Below are 17,380 nucleotides of genomic sequence, written 5' to 3' on the forward strand. Positions count from 1 at the left end.
CTCCCTGTGTAGATATAAACAGCTCATTCTAAGATAACAAAAACAGAACACTTGTTATTGTCAGGTGATTTTACACTAAAGAAAACATTATAAAATATTCCATTTCTGCCAATATGCCCCCCTAAATCCTGCACACTGGACCATTAAGGGATTATTTATGCCCTCCATCATCGTCAGGATCTGTGTTATAATGTAAATCTGATTCACCTCATACAGTCCGTGTGTCTCTCAGTGCTGCTGGCCCCGTGTGAACTGCAGTGTTTTGTCCTCACACAGAGCTTCTGTTTCCTGCAGCGGCCTCTGTTTCCTGTTGGCACCGAGCACCGATGATGATGATGATGATGATGATGATGATGGAGGTTAACGGCAGGCAGAGCCAGGCACCACGGGCAGCGGCCGGGCTGGACGCCAGCAGCAGGCAGCGGCGATGCTGAATCTGACCCAGAATAAAGAGAGAGGCCGGGGTCAGGCCGGGACACGGCGCTCGGGCCGATGCCCTCCACAACCTCCGAGCTTGAGTCCGTCTGGGAACGAAGCCAGGAAGCAGAGCTCTGAATCAGAGATGGATGAGCTTCTATCTGTGGACATTAATCAGGTTATCAGAGTCTGACCACATGATGTGAGGGGCTGCTGTCTGCTTCACCACCTGCACAGCCAGTGGTGGAATCTAACCAAGTGCATTTACTCATGTCCTGTAAAATTTAAAGTACTTGTACGTTACATGGGGGCTTTCTTCTTCTCAGGCCACTTTATACTTCTACTCCACTACATCTTAGAAGGAAAAATCACTACCTTTATCTGACAGCTTCAGTCACTTTATAAATTAAGATTTTTGCAATAAATACATGAAAATGTGCAGCTGAAACAATTAGTTGATTGACAGAAAATTAACTGGCAATTATTTGATGGTTGAAGTCATTTTTCATGTGAAAACATTTTATGGTTCCAGCTTTTCAAATGTAAAGATTTACTGCTTTCCTTTTAATGTTAATAACTGTAATGCTGTAGTAATAATGTCGAGGTTTTATGCCATGGTTGGACAAAATACACATTGTGAAGATGTCGCTTTGGGCTCTGGGTCATTTATCACAGTTTTTAAAGAATTAATCGATCAATGGAGGAAATAATCAGCAGATTAAAGCTGGAGTAGGAAGTTTAATTGTGGCATCGAAATATTTTAGTTCAAATGGACTGAGAGACGTCTGCACCTCCTCTTGGCTTTGTTTTCAAGCTTTAGAAAATCTAACCTGTGACAGAAGACTCTGCCCAATCACAGGTCATTTCAGAGAGAGGGGGCGTTCCTACTGGCTGTTCTATAAATGCAGACCCGTGTGCACATCCCCTCAGAAGGTGAAAGAGTGAGTCAGTGGCAGAGAATCCTGCATTGCAACAGCTAGCCACAGCTGCCTACACTGCAAAGCAACCCAAGTCTGACAATAAATAAAATTAGTCAGTATCAGCAAAATGTGCAGAGACAGAGAGAAGATGTTGCTAATAGTTTAACCTTATGCTAACTGGAGACAAAGGCTCACGGCTGCTGCTTTAAGTTCACGTTTATGTGGCTTATGTTAGCCAGAGCCTGGAATCACAGTGTGTCCTCCGCCTCACTTCCCGCCGCTACAGACCACCTCGCCGAGCATGGTCTCACTCCAAAGTCGTCAAAATCCAGCACTTGGGTAATGACTTGTGGCATTAGAAATCAACGAAAAAAGGCATCCTTTAACGTCGGCAAGAGATGCAGCCGGTTGCCGTTAGTTTACGGGCGCCCAGCAGTGTCGGGGAAACCCGAACGGGACAGGCATTAAAGTTAAGGCAGCAAAAGTCCAAGTGGGGCGGGCAGGAGTGGTGGTGGATGGATCCAACAAACACCGACTTTTACCCGAGAGAGTGACAGGCAGCTGGAATTCAAGCTGCCTACACTCCTCCTGGTGAAGCAGTCCACAATGGCGGGTAGCGAGGCGGAGGGAACGTGGGATGGCCAGCTTGCTCACTTTTGTCTCATTCATAGTGTGATAAACGGAGCAGGGCAAGGATGGGCTGATTGAATGAGCTGTGTGCAACTCTATAATGAAATAAGATTATCTAAAGCAATGTATGGGAAACACTGGGTCACTGTATGAAGCACATGCATATGCCCGTGGTCGTCTTGGGGGAGGGGCTTAGGAGAGAGAGGGGAGAGCTGTAGGAGGAGGTTGTTTTTTCAAATTCTGCCTTTAAAAAAAAATTCAGTCTTTTCCAGATTTTCCCTAAATAATCATGAGTTAATAGTTCAAACTGAGCTCCACCTAAACCAACCACCACTGTAAAATCCTGCTGTCACATCAATGCACGAGTACATTACTTTATTGTCCACCTCAGTGGATTCAGGTACAAACAGACACATAATACAATACACCATTAAAAATGTACAATTTTATAATATATGTTACAACAGTTCAAATTGGCAGGTAGGACCAATAAGTTATATAAAACGTGAAAGACAGCACATCTTCGTGTTCCTTGATACGGTCATTCGGCCTGTATGACATAGGGAATAAAGGACTTCTTATATATGCTCTGACTGGTTCTTGGGACCCTAAATCAATGCCCAGACGGGAGCAGCCATTCTGTATATAAGGTACAATTGCAGAGCAGGGGGACAGAGTGTTCTTGCCTTTAAGCCACCATGGGAGGTAGTAACAGCACCTGAACGATGTGTGTATAAACAGGACAGCCAGCAGGATGAGTGTGACATTTTGACGACATGTTATGTGTGCAACCCATCGCAGGAGATTTAAAAAGTAGCTGTTAGCAGTTAGCGGCTGTTTCAAAGAAGAACAGCAGCCGAAAATGAGGAAAATGTCTGTTCTGGGAAAATGATGAGATTTGGGAGCTCCTTACCCTCCGAGCAGAGGACAAGATCAGCGCACACGTAACCGAGATGGTAAATGATTGTTATTGCCATGTATGCCATTGTTATTGTTTATAAAGTTCTGCTGATGCATATGTTGTATGTCACACTAGAGGCCGACACTGTTGTGTTAAACGCCAGGCCTCATTTGATTGCATGATGCTGCCATTGTTTGGTTCTGTGTAAAAATGCAAAGGAGGCATAAAGAAGGGACTTAGTAGCGGCTCTATAGCGCCATCTCTGTCTAGAAAAGGGCCATAAAATTTGATGATATCATAACAGTCACAGGGGATGTCTTTTATACTTTTAATACTTTAAGTACATTTTCCTGATTATACTTACATACTTTAACCTCAGTAACATTTTCAGAGCAGGACTTTTACTTGTAGCAGAGTATTTTTACAGTGCAGTTTAAGTACTTTTACTAATGGATCTTAAAAACTTCCTCCACCACTGCCTGTGATAATTGCAGCTGAGGATACACTGAAGTTAGCCGTGTCAGATCAGAGAGTGGTGGTAATGTGCTGACCATGATTTACATGTAGCCCTGGAACCAACACATGTTGCAAATAGATATGCAAACTGGCCAAAGGAGATGCATATACTTTATGTAGCTAAGTGCCCAAGTCTGTTTCCCCATTGATTTGTGTTTCCCTTTACCCTAACCGAAACCCAACCTTACCTTAACCCAAACCCAGAAAGGCAGCACTGCAGGAAACAATATTTGTAGGGGAAACAGGCTTTGATACAAAACCTTTTTGACTTATTTTTGCCACCATGGTCCCAGAGCTCAGTAAATAATTTTGTGGGTACAATGTTATAACCACTGAGAGAAATGATGGACAAAATTACGAAGACCCAAATAAGTAATAAATGGGAAATGTTGTTAAATTTATTGAAGCACAGGTAGGAAATACATGTCTGAGTGTAAAAAGGAGTTGACAGTCCAGTAAATCCCAGAACAAATGAAGCTGTTACTGCAGCATGAGAGCGTCTGGCAGCTGGAGTAGAAACGTCCACACAGATCCACTTCTAGGGAATCCCTTCATCTGCCGCCGCGGCTTCCAGGTTTTACCGTCGACGGCGAACTCCAGAGTCATGCTCCTGTTGAGCGTGAGCACAGAGTCCCCTCTCACTACTGCTGTGAACAGTGAACCTTTGCTGTTGGCAAAGTGCCCGGGCAGAGACGACCACTGGCCTGAGCTCAGACTATAACAGTCCATCAGGCATCGCAGGAAGTCGTCCGACGGTCCGTTTCTCATGACGTACAGGTTGTCCCTGTGGCCGACCATGCAGTGGCCGTAGCTCTGCTTCCTGATCAGCGTGGTAACCAGCTGCCACTCATCTTTCCCTGAGAGGTACTCGTAGATCTCTGTGGTCTCCATCGGCTTCCATAAACACACAAATATCCTGCCCATGGCTTTGGTGCACGCTGCTCCTGCCGCCGGTCGTGGTAAATGAGCAGCAAACTCCCACCTTCCGGTCTTTACATCATATGTCTCCACAGATGACATCACCCTTCGCTCATACTCTCCTCCGATAGCGTAAAGACAACTGTCTATGCCCACGAGGCTGAGATTGTATCGCAGCTGCGCCGGACTGGAGATCCGGCCCCAGCTGTTGTTTTCGACGCTGTAGCAGAAACAAGAATCGACGACTTGTTTGTGAAGTCCGTGAACTCCTCCGATGATGTAAAGCTTGTTGTCTAAAACAGTCACTCCAGCCATGGAGGTGCTGGCCTCCAGTGGAAGATCTGTCAACACTTTCCAATTGTTGCTACTTTCATCCAGGTAGCACACCGTCCTGGAGGCGGCGTGCACGGTTTCATCCACGCCGCAGGTCACGTGAGCCCCGACGGCAACGAAAACACTTGGGCTCAAAGACTCCACGTAGGAGATCAGCTCTGATGGTAAGGATTTCTTCACCTCCGCCTCCAGGTCGGCGTACATGTTTCGGATGAACAGCGCAGCAGCGTGGTAAAGGTCCACGAGGCCGAAGGTTGCAGCCGTGTGATACATCAGCAAACAGTTTTCAGAATCAATGAGGTTGATGAGATGCTTAGTGAGCGGCGCCACCTGCAAGAAAGCAGCGCATTCGATGGCTTCAACAATGTCGTCGCCATCCAGGTCAGGCATCTCACCTCGTAAGACCGCCAAGGCGATGAGGAAGCCTCGAGCGCGCAGAGACTTGAGGTGGATCTCTTCCTGCCGACACTCCTTCATCCCAGAGCGATACAGAGCTCGGAAATAGTCACAACTCTGAACCAGAAACATTTTCTCCTCAGAGAAATGAGTGTCTCCGACCACGATGGTTAATTTAGCTGAAGCACGGTCTGACAGATATCTTTCATCTGCGCCGTCACAGCTGCTGCGTGCACTGACATTACAACTTTCTGACAGGAAAATATCCTCCATGAAAATGAAACCAGAAGCTGAAGCGTTTCCAAAAGTGCTGAAGACGAGCCGGAGAGAGGCAGCTCAGTACGAAGCAGCTCCACTCTCACTTCTTTCACAGCTTTCAAAATAGACGCAGATAAAAATAGAAGAGAACAAATGACCCGAGTCACATTCATGTTGCGGGCAACATGTGAACACAGGGTCTGTTATGCCTGCTGCTGCAAACTTAAAGGATCCAACCAACCAAAACACAACAACACATTCTCTCACTATCCTACAGTGGCACCTGTTTGTAATTGTAGTTTCTGTTTGCAGAGTTTTTTTAAAAGTTTGCTTTTACTGAAATACGATGAAGGTGACAAGAACTTTGGAATTTTAAGCACCAAAACCTCAAAAAATCTCTTTTGAGAAACAATATCCACGACTTTACGACAGCGTGTATATTTCTTAAATTACTCTGTGATGACGTTCACATGACAAACTAGACTTTTTGGACCATGTGGCTGAGGAGCCAGAAAGTGAACAGTGATGTGATTACAGGGGTGTTTAACCTCTGTGAGATCAGATCAGTTTAAAGAACATCTGCAGCTCTTCACATCTGTTTCCTGTCCATCCGTCTCTTTACATTCACTGACAGAGAAGAGGAGGAGGAGCTGACCTACAGTCGGACTCTGTGGGGCAGTAATACAGAAGGTCATGTGACCTGGCCGCTGCCTCAGTCAAAACTATCTCACTGGCTCCAGCAGTTTGTGAACAGACAGATTGGATTACGGGAAATGTTGTGCTGCTGCTTTGAGCTGTCCGATGAGCTGCAGGTGCTCCACATGGTTACAGCAAAACACTGGAAGAAAACAAAACAGTGTCAGGGGATGAAATTATAAGATTACACACACAAATGCTGCAGCGTGTTGTTTTCACCATGTAGAAGTTTTGTTTCTTTTACTGCACATTTAATGTGTTCACTACCTGCTCAGTGGCAAACAGCAGACAGACACGGTTGGAGACTAGCTGGTGAACTTGAGCCGCGTTTCCACCAAACAGTTCACTTCAGTTCCTTCACTTCACTTCCTTCCCATCCCCATGTTTGGTCCCCCCTCTGTTGGGGTACCTAGCACACAGATCTGGTACTAAAAGGTGGAGCTGTGAACACTGCAGTCTGATTGGTCAGTAGAGGACGGTCACTCTGCTCAGGGCTGAGTTGTGTCTGGTTTTGAGGCTCATGTAACCACTGTTCATACTGTGGAGAGTTTTATTAGTAAACTGTAACTATAAAATGAAAGGATGTTTTGCTGCCTCTCACAGCAGCTGGAGTCTGAGAAAAAATAACTTCATTCACTGGGCCGACTGCCGGCAACTTTTAAGGTGGAACGTTAACTTGTAATGTTACTCAGTGCATGAGTTGATGACGTGAATCCATCAGCACACCTTAAATTTCACTGTGACAACTTTGACCATCACTTTAGTTTTTATATGACACACACTTTTAGTAATGACTTTAAAAATATAGATTAATTTGGAGCGGATTATGTGAAGGTCATATATTCTAATCCTCACTTCCTGTGGGCTACAGCAACACTAAACCCCTGAGCTTGCCTGAGAAGGACTAAATGCACAAATCCATTATTTTTAAATATCCCATTATGTAAATGAAAAAAAAAGGACATTTTGCAATAATGAACCTGAAACACTGATACATTTGATTTTTAGTTAGTATAGTCACATTCTGCTCAATGTTGGACAGATTCACAGATAATACATAATATTGTCCTCAAACAAGACAACAGTAAAGCCCCAATGTCTTCAAGCGAGTACTTTCTAAATAAAAGTGTCTTATTTTGTTACTGTTGCTAAAATTGGGAGAATTTTTTTTTTTTTTTTTGCCGTGTGAAACTACAAACATTATTAATCACAAATAAACAAGTTTCAACCATAAACTGTGATCAGGTTTTGGACTGTGTCCACTTCTGTGTCGGGATCGGCTGCAGACTGACTTGGCAGAGATGGCTGCCATCTTGTTTTTACTTGGATTAGTGTATTGTGCTCTTACTACTACAAGATGGCACAAAGACGGCCCTAAATTCAGTAGAATGAAGCGTACAGTCCAGTGAACCCTAATATGACGTCCTCACATAAGGTCGCAGGGTCTCAGGAGGATTATTTTAAGGAATAATAGTCACTTTGTGAAAGTCAGTCAAAGAGATGGTTTATTTTGAAAGTGATGTTAATTCATTGAATTTTATGATAAACCTCATGATGATACTGCTTGGTGAATTTCATACACACAATTCTACATTTGCCACATCATCCCCCTGTTTAAAATTTAAAAAAAAAAAAAAAAAGTTTTTCTTGATAGTTTTTTTTAATCTAATGCATTCTGGATTTTTTTTCTGTTGAATTATTTCAAAAAACTGTCTCTGTCTTTTTCCTTTTTTGTCTTCATTTAATCTCAGTTCGTCTTTTGTCTTTTTAACAATATGCAGTTTCGATGATATCTGACTGTAACATTTACCTTTGTTAAATAAAGTTTAATATAAAAAAACGTATGTTACATGTGCTCTGGATCTATAAAGAAATAAACCATTTCCACTGACCATTAATCTTTTTTATTTATTTATTTTTTCCTCCCCATTAGTCATTACTATTATAATTGTATTGTGTCTTTACTGTCTGTGCACTTGTTCAGGGGGATTGTAAAATATTAAACACAAAATAATAAATAATTGAAAAAATGCGCAGTTTGCAATAATGAACCTGAGACATTAAAACATGTTTTTTAGTTGTTCACATTCTGATTCGGAAATATGTATTTTAAGGAATAATGGTCACTCTGTCAAAGTCAATCTAAGGGATGGTTTATTTTGAAAGCGATGTTAATTCATTGAATTTCATGATAAACCTCATGATGATCCTGCTTGGTGAATTTCATACACACAATTCTACATTTGCCACATCATCCCCCTGTTTGAAAGTTTTTCCTTTTTTTTTTTAATTATTTAGTTTTTCGACAGCTTTTCTTAATCTAATGCAGTCTGTGGATTTTTTTCTGCTGAATTATTTTAAAATGCTGTTTTTCTGCTTTCTCTCTCTGTGTGCTTGTTCTTTAATCTCAGTCTCTCTTTTGTCTTTTTGACAACATGCAGTTCCGATGATGCCTGACTCTGTGACATTAACCTTTGTTCAATAAAGTTAAATAAAAACAATTATGATGTTGTCAGAGTTAATTTTATTGTTTAATTGTTTAATCATTAGAGAAGATGTGTGTCAAGTCATTACAGCATTTTGTAACCTCTCCTCTCTGATGAGCCGCAGCACGGCACTGTCGGAGTGACCCTCTCTGGATCCTTGCGCCTGTCCTACTACGTAAAACTAGTCCTTTTTTCGTATTGGTTTCGAGCTTCCTTTTTAACGGCACCGACTTATTCTTCACAGTGAACCGATTCTAGCCGTTACACCGCCGTTTATCCGGAAGTTAGTTTGTGTATGAAGTGACTTGTTCTGTGGTGTTCGTTACGGTTCAGCTCGGGGCAGGCGGAAGGATCTGTGTGATGTTTGTAAATATTGTCAGCGGCGGAGCGCGCGAGACACACCGGCTCATTCTTCCGGATGCTGTTACCGTAACTGACCGCTCTTAACGGGACTACCGATGGATTTTTACCGGGTTACGGTCTCATTTCGCCCGTGACCAGAACCGAGGACACCGCTGTTTTCTGGGATTCATTACGTGAATATCTTCCGGGTGTATTTTCATTGTTTTGGGGGAGACGTCACGCGCAGCATGCTGCTCTCTAAACTGGGCTCTCACATCTCCTCCAGCATGGACCTGCCGGCGAAGCTCCATCAAGGTAACTTAACGGTCATAAAGTGCCGGTGTTTTACCGTGTTCCGTGACCCGGTAGATTCTGTGACCTCATTCTCCTTGCCTGACCCCAACCGGTCATCTCCGGGACGTCAAACCGAAACACTGACCTCAAGTGATCCACCGTTACCGGAATAGAGCCAGGTCTAATCAGGTCACGGAATGAGGGGTCACATAATGCGGCCTGAGTTAACCGCTGAAAATAACATCAAGTAACGGCCGTTTTATACAAGTTATTATTCAATAGCACATATATTTGCTTCTTTATTTGAAAACATAATCTAAAAATTGAAATATATTGAAATTATTATTATTAAAGCCTTTATTTAAACCGGGAAGACCACTGAGAGCAACCTCTGCAATACAGGGACCCTTATTACAGTAGAAAACAACACAAGCACACAAAAATTAAAGTCTACACCAAAACTCATAAAACAAAATAATCCACGTTATAATATGTAAAGACAAAGACATCGGTATGGGGAAAAGCATCACTAAAACATGCACTCACTGCTCTTAACGAAAGGGATTTGAATTGATTAAATAAGATTAGTTAATGTAATTTTACAATCTTATGCAGATTATTCCACTTGTGTGGTGCATGGTGTTTATCAGAGACAGCCGATGGCTTCAACGCGTCATATATTAACATATGAGAGGTTATGAGCAGCTAAAGTTCGGTACTTTTTATCGAATAAATGAATATACATTTTAAATTTGTTTATTTTCACTGCAGTATTCGGCTGGTGGTTGTGTGCCACTGTGTGACCTTTAGATCCAACAGTCAGGGGCCATTTTAAAAGACAGGTCTCGTGCCAAGATGTGTAGTTATGTCGTCATAAAAAGTATTTTCTCCGTGTTTCTTTTCACTTGAGTCACGTAGCTGAAGTCGTTTAAATATTGATGATGATGATGAAGGTGGTGTAGACAGTCCACCATCTTTAAACGTCTGTCAGGAGAACAACAGGGTCATCTGAGGACGTTTGCTGATGTGCTCGTGCAGTGATTTCTGTGTAATATCTCAGTGAGGTCATTACAGTGAGCCAACACTGTAAGAACAACATGCCGGAGGGGTGACACGAGGACACACCGGCACTGAGACGGTTTTTTGGGAGGTGGTGTTGGGGGTGGGGGGGTTACAGATTCTGGCGCAACGCCAGAGGCTCCTAACCGTCCAGAGACAGGAAGAAGTCCTGATTTAAATTTTCTTTGTTTTTCAGCCAAAGCGGAGAAGCAGCCGTTTGAGAAGCTGTACCGGCTCGGGTCGGTGCTCGGCAGCGGAGGATTCGGCACGGTGTACTCGGCTGTCCGCCTCGCAGACGGGCTGCCGGTAAGAGCGGGAGCTGCTTTGTTTTGGTCCCGGCACATGGCCGCGGCTCGCAGCGTCAAGCTACATGCTGCGAGCAGCCGCGTTTCCGGTCTGTGGCTTCAAAATAAAAGCTGCACGAAAAGTCTGCAAAATATTACAACGTGAAAGTTCATCCTTTACATTTATAAGATATGATAATACTTTACTCATCCCGGAGGAACTTACTGTGCAGCTGTTGCAACAAAAAATAGAGTGCAGATACAAAGTATACAAAATACAAGGACTAAAATAAAATAGATGAAGCAATGTGAAGCAGATATTAAATATGAGTTCTCTATTGTTTTTGTTCATTTACACAACTTGCGCTCCTTTTGTTAGTGGCGATTGATTTTTGGCATTTACCAATGTTTACTTGTTTTGTTTTTATTTTTTTTAAAAAAAAGTAAAACATACGAACTGGCCAACTGTAAGGTATAAAATGTAAGCTAACAGATAGAAAGGGTGCAAGTCAGCTAAATGTGGATATAAATATGAAAAATGGTTAACAGTAACGTAAAAATTATTTTAAAAAACAGCTGATAGTAAAGTAGAAAATATAAAAACTAGCTTACAGTGAGATAGAAAACATAAGAACTAGAAAAAGTAACTTACAATCTAACCACATTATTATTATTATCAGTAATATTCATATTAATGCTGTTTGCTTTACTGACAAAAGCAGCACGCTCGATATTCGAGAGCTGCACCTGAGACTTCAAGTATTTTCCCCAAAATACATGTAGGGAAATCAGTTTATGCATTTAAGCATAGAGCGTGATTGGTCGAATTCACCGGGAGCTTCTCTCTCAGCTTATAGTTTTGTTCTATCTATGATGAGTAATTCACCTCAGCTGTGACATAACATGCAGTCATCATCATCATCACCACTGATGCAGTAGATTTAACCTGTACTTTGAAGTACTTCACATAACGTGCCATCAGTACAGTTGTCATTGATAGATTTGATTTAAATATCTTTAAGTTTGTGTCTGTAAAGTAACAGCTTCTTTTTCTTTCTTTAACTTCTGCTTTAATATTTAAAGCATTTCCAAATTATTACAGGTGTTGAATGCACGAATATCTCAACATCAAGTTTTGACTCTGTGCTTTTATTTGTAAGGCCCTATACTTCCTGTTTCACTCATCAGCTGCTGAGCTTGACACAATGCAGTCCTGCCTGGCATGTGCTCTTTGTTTTCACAAAGAAATGGGGCCTTTGAAGCGTTACCCCCTCTTTATATTGGAGACATAATCATGCTGTTTTGCTTTATACGCTTTGGTGGCAGGAAATGCTTTAGTATTTTCATTTTAAAACCCAAAACAGGAATCAAAAATCTGGTAATTCATTATCAAAGTAAAACAAAAAGCTTCATGTTACTGTTAAGTCAGATTTTAATTATGGCTGCTGTTTATTATGTGTTTTTATATAGACACATACATTATTCTACCATGTATGTTGTGAGTCATATAACTGTATGGAGGCTGTGTGTTGATGGTGTTGTTTTATTTACATGCAGGTGGCGGTGAAGCACGTGTGCAGAGACAGAGTGACTGAGTGGGGCTCTCTGGTGAGACCATACCTGCTGATTAACTGCTTTATAACTTCCTGTCAGATTAATTACCACTTCAGCTGCTATATTAGATACTTAATCCTTTTTATGAAAAGGCCACTGTCATCCAGATTTTAACTTCAGTGTTTTTGGGGCTCGTTCAGGAATATTTAAAGACACAGTTTGGTTTCCGAGCTCAATTTTAACATGTTACAGCCACAGTAAACTGAAAATGTACCTGACATGACTTGTATTTGGATATAATCAGAGAGAGGTAGCATTTGTGTTTCTCACTTGGGTTTTTAAAAGTGTTTTTAAATTTGCATTTTCAGTTTACACCTGAAAAACATGAGTGGAAACAGTGTCAGTAAAAAAATATGGCTGATGTGTAAACTTAGACAGAGACACTTTCTCCTCGTTATATACGTCTTGTAAATAAAACGTGTTGTTGTTGCATTTTTTAAACACATCTGTCGCCTGCATCCAGGCACTGTCTCAGTGTCACACATAGACTACAACTACCAAGAGAAACAGCGACACATGCTGGATTACACCTGTGCTGTGGTAACTTCATTCATCTCACAGACTGATGTAGCGTAGCACGTGCAACATACAGACCGATGTCATGCTGTAGACTAATGAACAGACAGATTAAACAGAGGAGCAGTTCTGTGTCTCTCTGAGTGTTGATGGAGAAACTGTGAGTGAGTGAATGAGTGAATGAGTGAGTGGGCAGAGCTGTGAGGGAGAGTGTGAGAGTAGAGATGAACACTGGTATGTGTTATGTAACACAACATGACCCTATATCAATATAAACAGTGTTGTCTAAATCTATATCTTGCATGAAAATATATTGATATATCGTACATAGTCGTTATATCGCCCAGCCCTAACGATACCACAAAATTTGGTTTGGATTCAATGCCAAGTATCACAGGGCCAGGATTGCCAATATTTGCATAGATATGGATACGATAATGTTTATTATTAAAAGCGGCAATTTTTTCTTGTAGGTGAAAGCAGTGTGTCATGATTTATGAGGTGAATAATCAATCACTAACAGCTAATGATGATCAATTACAGTAATTGAAATGTAACATTAATGTCAGGATCGATCTTTGAAATGAAAACGTAGTGTTGAGAGTATCGATATTTTCGGATCGATCCTCCCGTCCCTGCTGTTTATGAAAAGCTGAAACATAAAAAGTAGATTTGACTCTACAGAGTGTGGAGGCAGAAAGGATATTACCTATTGTGAATAGAAGAGGACCCAGTATAGACCCTTGTGGGACACCATGCTAAATTTAAGAGCACTTGATTTAACCATTTTCATCTTTTCTCCTGGTATATTTTTATCTGTCATTTTTATAGTATTAATTTTGTTCTAATTTAATGGTCAGTAGAGTTTATGATTTGTTTCCTTCTCAGTGTGGCGCAGTGGTCCCTCTGGAGATTGTGCTGTTGAAGAAGGTGGGAGGGGCGTTCGGCGGCGTGGTGCGGCTCCTGGACTGGTGGGAGCGGGCGGACGGCTGGCTGATGGTGATGGAGTGCCCTGAGCCAGGGCAGGACCTGTTTGATTACATCACAGAGCGTGGCGCACTGGACGAGGAGGCAGCACGCGGCTTCTTCCTGCAGGTGCTGGAGGCAGTGCGTCACTGCTACACCTGCGGCGTCGTCCACCGAGACATCAAGGACGAGAACCTGTTGGTGGACTTGAGGACTGGACAGATCAAACTCATCGACTTCGGCTCGGGGGCCCTCCTCAAAGACACCGCCTACACAGAGTTCGATGGTGAGTCTCATTGACAGTTACTGTTTTAACTGGGGCAGTCGTCACGACAACAGCAAACTGACAGAGCAAGAAAGACGATTTCTTCTTTGTTGGTTTTTTGTTTTTTTTTTATAGAAAACAAACTTTTAGAAACCGTGTGACATGTGAATCATAAATGTCAGTTTCAGGTTTATCAACATTTTTGTGGATGTGGCCGAACACTTCAGAGAGTTTGTGAATAAGACGGTCAACAAAACAGTTTCAACATTCTTCCCAGTCCTTGTCCTTCATCCTCGTGAGGGCCCCAAGCCAAAATAAAAAACATTCCCTCCCCAGTGCTCAAAAACGTAATTGACCTGCCTTCCCCTTTTTGCACCACCCCTCCCCCCTCATATATAACGAACAGTCCCTAAGTAGGTATAATTTTTTTTAACAGGCTTTACTTCCTTCTAAAGGGCTTTGTGAGGGTTTGGAGTCTCAGGGTTAAGGTTATAATAAGGTGAAGGGTTGGGGATTACATCAACGACAGTCACCGTATGACAGACACCTTCCCATCATGCACCACTTGTGTAATGTTGAGTAAAGACAGATGATGGCGGTCTCTTTGTTCTGCTCAGGAAGTATTTTACAGAAACACCAGCCGCCCTCAGTAATGAGCATGAGCATGATGATGATGATGATGATGATGATCTGTCACTTCCTGATGCTGTCGTCATGACAACTGCAGCAGCATGAATGAGCTCCAGTCACATCCCTGTCTCACCTTGCGCCTCCTCCCTCCAGGTACACGTGTGTACAGTCCTCCAGAGTGGATCCGGTTCCGCCGGTACCACGGCCGCTCGGCCACTGTCTGGTCTCTCGGCGTGCTGCTGTACGACATGGTTTGCGGGGACATCCCCTTCGAACAGGACGAGGAAATCCTGAGAGGACGGGTCTACTTCAGACGCCAACTCTCCTCAGGTCAGTCCGAGCGTGACGAGTCCGTTCTGCTTGGATCACAGGATCAGGTTCAGACATGTTAATGTTCTTTATCTCTTTGTGTTTCTGTCGCAGAGTGCCAGCAGCTGATTGGCTGGTGTCTGAGCCTGCAGCCGTCTGACCGGCCGACTCTGGAGCAGATCCTCCTCCACCCCTGGGTGACGGTCAGCAACGGACAGCAGACAGACAACAAAGGCATCACGCTTCACGCCATCACAGCGGACTCTTCCTCCTCCTCTTCCTCCTCCAGCCAGCAGAGCCTCTGATTGGTTCATGAGAGGCTGCCAGGGGGCGTGGCGTGGACTTGACTGACGGCAGCCTCCTGGTGGCGGTTGAATTCTCTCGTGCTTGCGAGTTTGTCACCTTAAGGAAATGTTTCCAGCTGACAGGAGCGAGTGGCGGTCACAGGTCAGGATGACATTGACTCTGTGCTGCTCCACAGCGCCCCCTCCTGGTCACAGACTGTGATGCAGCTCTAATGGAGCCTCAACACCTGTCTGGTGATCCTGTTTCAGAGTGCCTTGAATTTGACAGCTGCTGTGACTGGAGTGTTGCCACGGTAACCAGCTGCAGCCCAGGAGACAGTGTGGAGAGTTCGTCAGCGACTCCTTTAGTTAACATGACAAACTGACCCAAAATAAATGTGGTGAAGTCACAGAAGAACCCAGACTGGTTGTCCTCCAATGCAAAGAACAGGCAGACGGCAAAGACAAGAAGTAGCTCCTCCTGGAGGACCCCGAGGTGTTCCCAGGCCAGATGAGATATATAATCCCTCCAGCGTGTTCTGGGTCTGCCCCGGGGCCTCCTACCAGTGGGACGTGTCCGGAACACATCTACCAGGAGGCGCCCAGGAGGATCCTGATCAGATGTTGAACCACCTCAACTGACCCCTTTTGACATGAAGGAGCAGCGGCTCTACTCCGAGCTCCCTCCAGATGTCCGAGAGCTCCTCCCCCTATCTCTAAGGCTGAGGCCAGACACCCTACAGAGGAAACTCATTTCAGCCGCTTGTATCCGCGACCTCATTCTCTCCATCACTACCCAGAGCTCATGACCTCAGGTGAGGGTTGGGACGTAGATGGACCAGGAAATCGAAAGCTTTGCCTTCACACTCAGCTCCCTCTTCACCATGACGGTCCGTCCCAGCGCCCTCATCTTTGCAGACGCCGCTCCCAGCCGCCTGTCACTCCATTTCTTTTGAAATGATAAGTTGAATATTAAGGATGTGTTCTCATATGCAGTATAGATAAGTTTCTGACAGAAGACATTTAAACACAATGTTGGTGTTTTTCCTCATTTTTCAAAAGTCCTGCACAGGTGTGATTTTTCAAGTGATGTAAAAAATTCAGAGTCGTACTGTTGCTGTTACTTTCCCCTCATCATTCAAAGTCTGATCTTCAGTCTTTGGGCACAAGAACATCTTCCTGTCCTCCGCCCCAAAGAAACCCTGCCCACCTTGTGATGTCATCATTGAGACGGACAAAGACCCTCACCTACTGATGTGGTGGGATACTTGAAACACACATTCAACAACACACACACACACACACCTCAGTATAAATGCTTGTAACACACATAATGTCTGAACACACACAGGTGAGGACTGTTCCTGATGAAAATAAAGGTCAGAACGAGCAAAGTTAAGATTTTAAATCAGGAAATATCTGATCACTGGTGCTACTGACATCCTGAAAAAAAATCTGTCCTGGTTTTATTGTTGTCTTTGTCGGAGCAGGGCTGGTTATTGTTTGAATTGTTTGGATGTTTGTATTTCACTTTTTACACCAACAATATCTCATGACTTTGTTTGAAAACATGACGTCCTCTGTCCTCTGTCTCCCTCAGTCTCTGTGTAGAAGACGCACCGTCAATGCAAATATTCACTTTTGTATTTTAAATGTAGTGTAGTTATGTTTTTAAATGTGTAAAAATATTTTGTACATTCTGTGTTTTTTTATTTGTAAAGAGACATTCCTCATCCTGTGGTTATTTATTTAAGTTCTAACATGTTTTTTTTTTTTTTTTTATTTATTAAAAATCAAATCAGGTTCAGATTTGAGTTTTCTCTCAGTTTAAACAAAATTTGCAGATTCCCATTTGTTAGTATTTTGAAATATACAGTTCTGACAGGAATATACATAAATGTATTTTTTCAAGGGAAATTTTCAAAATAAACATGTTTGTATATAAACTGATTCTCTGTGTGATGTGTTTAATCCTTCAGGACTCTTAACATTTCTCTGCACAAACCACATCACCTAAAAACTAACCTCACGTAATACAATCATTTACGTAACTTTTAAAACCACCTGAAACATCTGCTTAATTTTGTGACATTTACCAAATATTAATGAAATGAAACATCTGGGAAGACAAAAGTGACATTAAATTTATTTGTCAAAACTCTTCATGGGTTTATTAGTTGTCCTCCATTAAGGAAACAAATGTAATGAAATGTAATAATGAAGTAAATTTAGTGTAAGTTGGAAAAATAATTAAGTTCTTTTAATTGATGAATAGATGGTAATTAGTCCATGTTCATGTAACAGACTCTGGCTGAATATGTAGTTATTTGACATTTATAGTCACTT

General features: G+C 42.6%; 2 protein-coding genes and 1 long non-coding RNA gene across 3 annotated transcripts in view; 2 read left to right on the top strand and 1 right to left on the bottom strand.

Moving 5' to 3' along the window:
* Window positions 1–1,095, top strand: part of LOC117262694 (uncharacterized) — a 20,049-nt gene extending 18,954 nt beyond the window's left edge. The window contains exon 4 of the long non-coding RNA XR_013491566.1: window positions 295–1,095. This is a non-coding gene — a long non-coding RNA (uncharacterized LOC117262694). The remainder of the gene's footprint in view (window positions 1–294) is intronic.
* A 2,279-nt stretch (window positions 1,096–3,374) lies between these two features.
* kbtbd13b (kelch repeat and BTB domain containing 13b) lies at window positions 3,375–5,702 on the bottom strand. The gene has a single exon (XM_033635897.2). The coding sequence runs from the start codon at window positions 5,302–5,304 to the stop codon at window positions 3,865–3,867; it is 1,440 nt and encodes a 479-aa protein (XP_033491788.2). The 5' UTR covers window positions 5,305–5,702; the 3' UTR covers window positions 3,375–3,864.
* Window positions 5,703–8,830: 3,128 nt separating this feature from the next.
* LOC117261936 (serine/threonine-protein kinase pim-3-like) lies at window positions 8,831–16,950 on the top strand. Its single transcript, XM_033634545.2, has 6 exons — window positions 8,831–9,128; window positions 10,363–10,472; window positions 12,008–12,058; window positions 13,469–13,832; window positions 14,595–14,771; window positions 14,865–16,950. Exons 1-6 carry the CDS (start codon window positions 9,062–9,064, stop codon window positions 15,053–15,055), a joined length of 960 nt encoding a protein of 319 aa, XP_033490436.1. The 5' UTR covers window positions 8,831–9,061; the 3' UTR covers window positions 15,056–16,950.
* Window positions 16,951–17,380: the final 430 nt, after the last annotated feature.

The sequence above is a fragment of the Epinephelus lanceolatus genome, chromosome 5 (genome assembly GCF_041903045.1).
Source record: "Epinephelus lanceolatus isolate andai-2023 chromosome 5, ASM4190304v1, whole genome shotgun sequence".
Classification (NCBI taxonomy): Eukaryota; Metazoa; Chordata; class Actinopteri; order Perciformes; family Serranidae; genus Epinephelus; species Epinephelus lanceolatus.

Bases quoted from the DNA above. Each gene is read 5' to 3' on its own strand.
- kbtbd13b (XM_033635897.2), bottom strand. From the start codon at position 5,304: ATGGAGGATATTTTCCTGTCAGAAAGTTGTAATGTCAGTGCACGCAGC.
- LOC117261936 (XM_033634545.2), top strand. From the start codon at position 9,062: ATGCTGCTCTCTAAACTGGGCTCTCACATCTCCTCCAGCATGGACCTG. The intron at 10,473-12,007 runs GTAAGAGCGGGA...ATTTACATGCAG, and splicing joins GCCTCGCAGACGGGCTGCCG to GTGGCGGTGAAGCACGTGTG. The intron at 12,059-13,468 runs GTGAGACCATAC...TTTCCTTCTCAG, and splicing joins TGACTGAGTGGGGCTCTCTG to TGTGGCGCAGTGGTCCCTCT.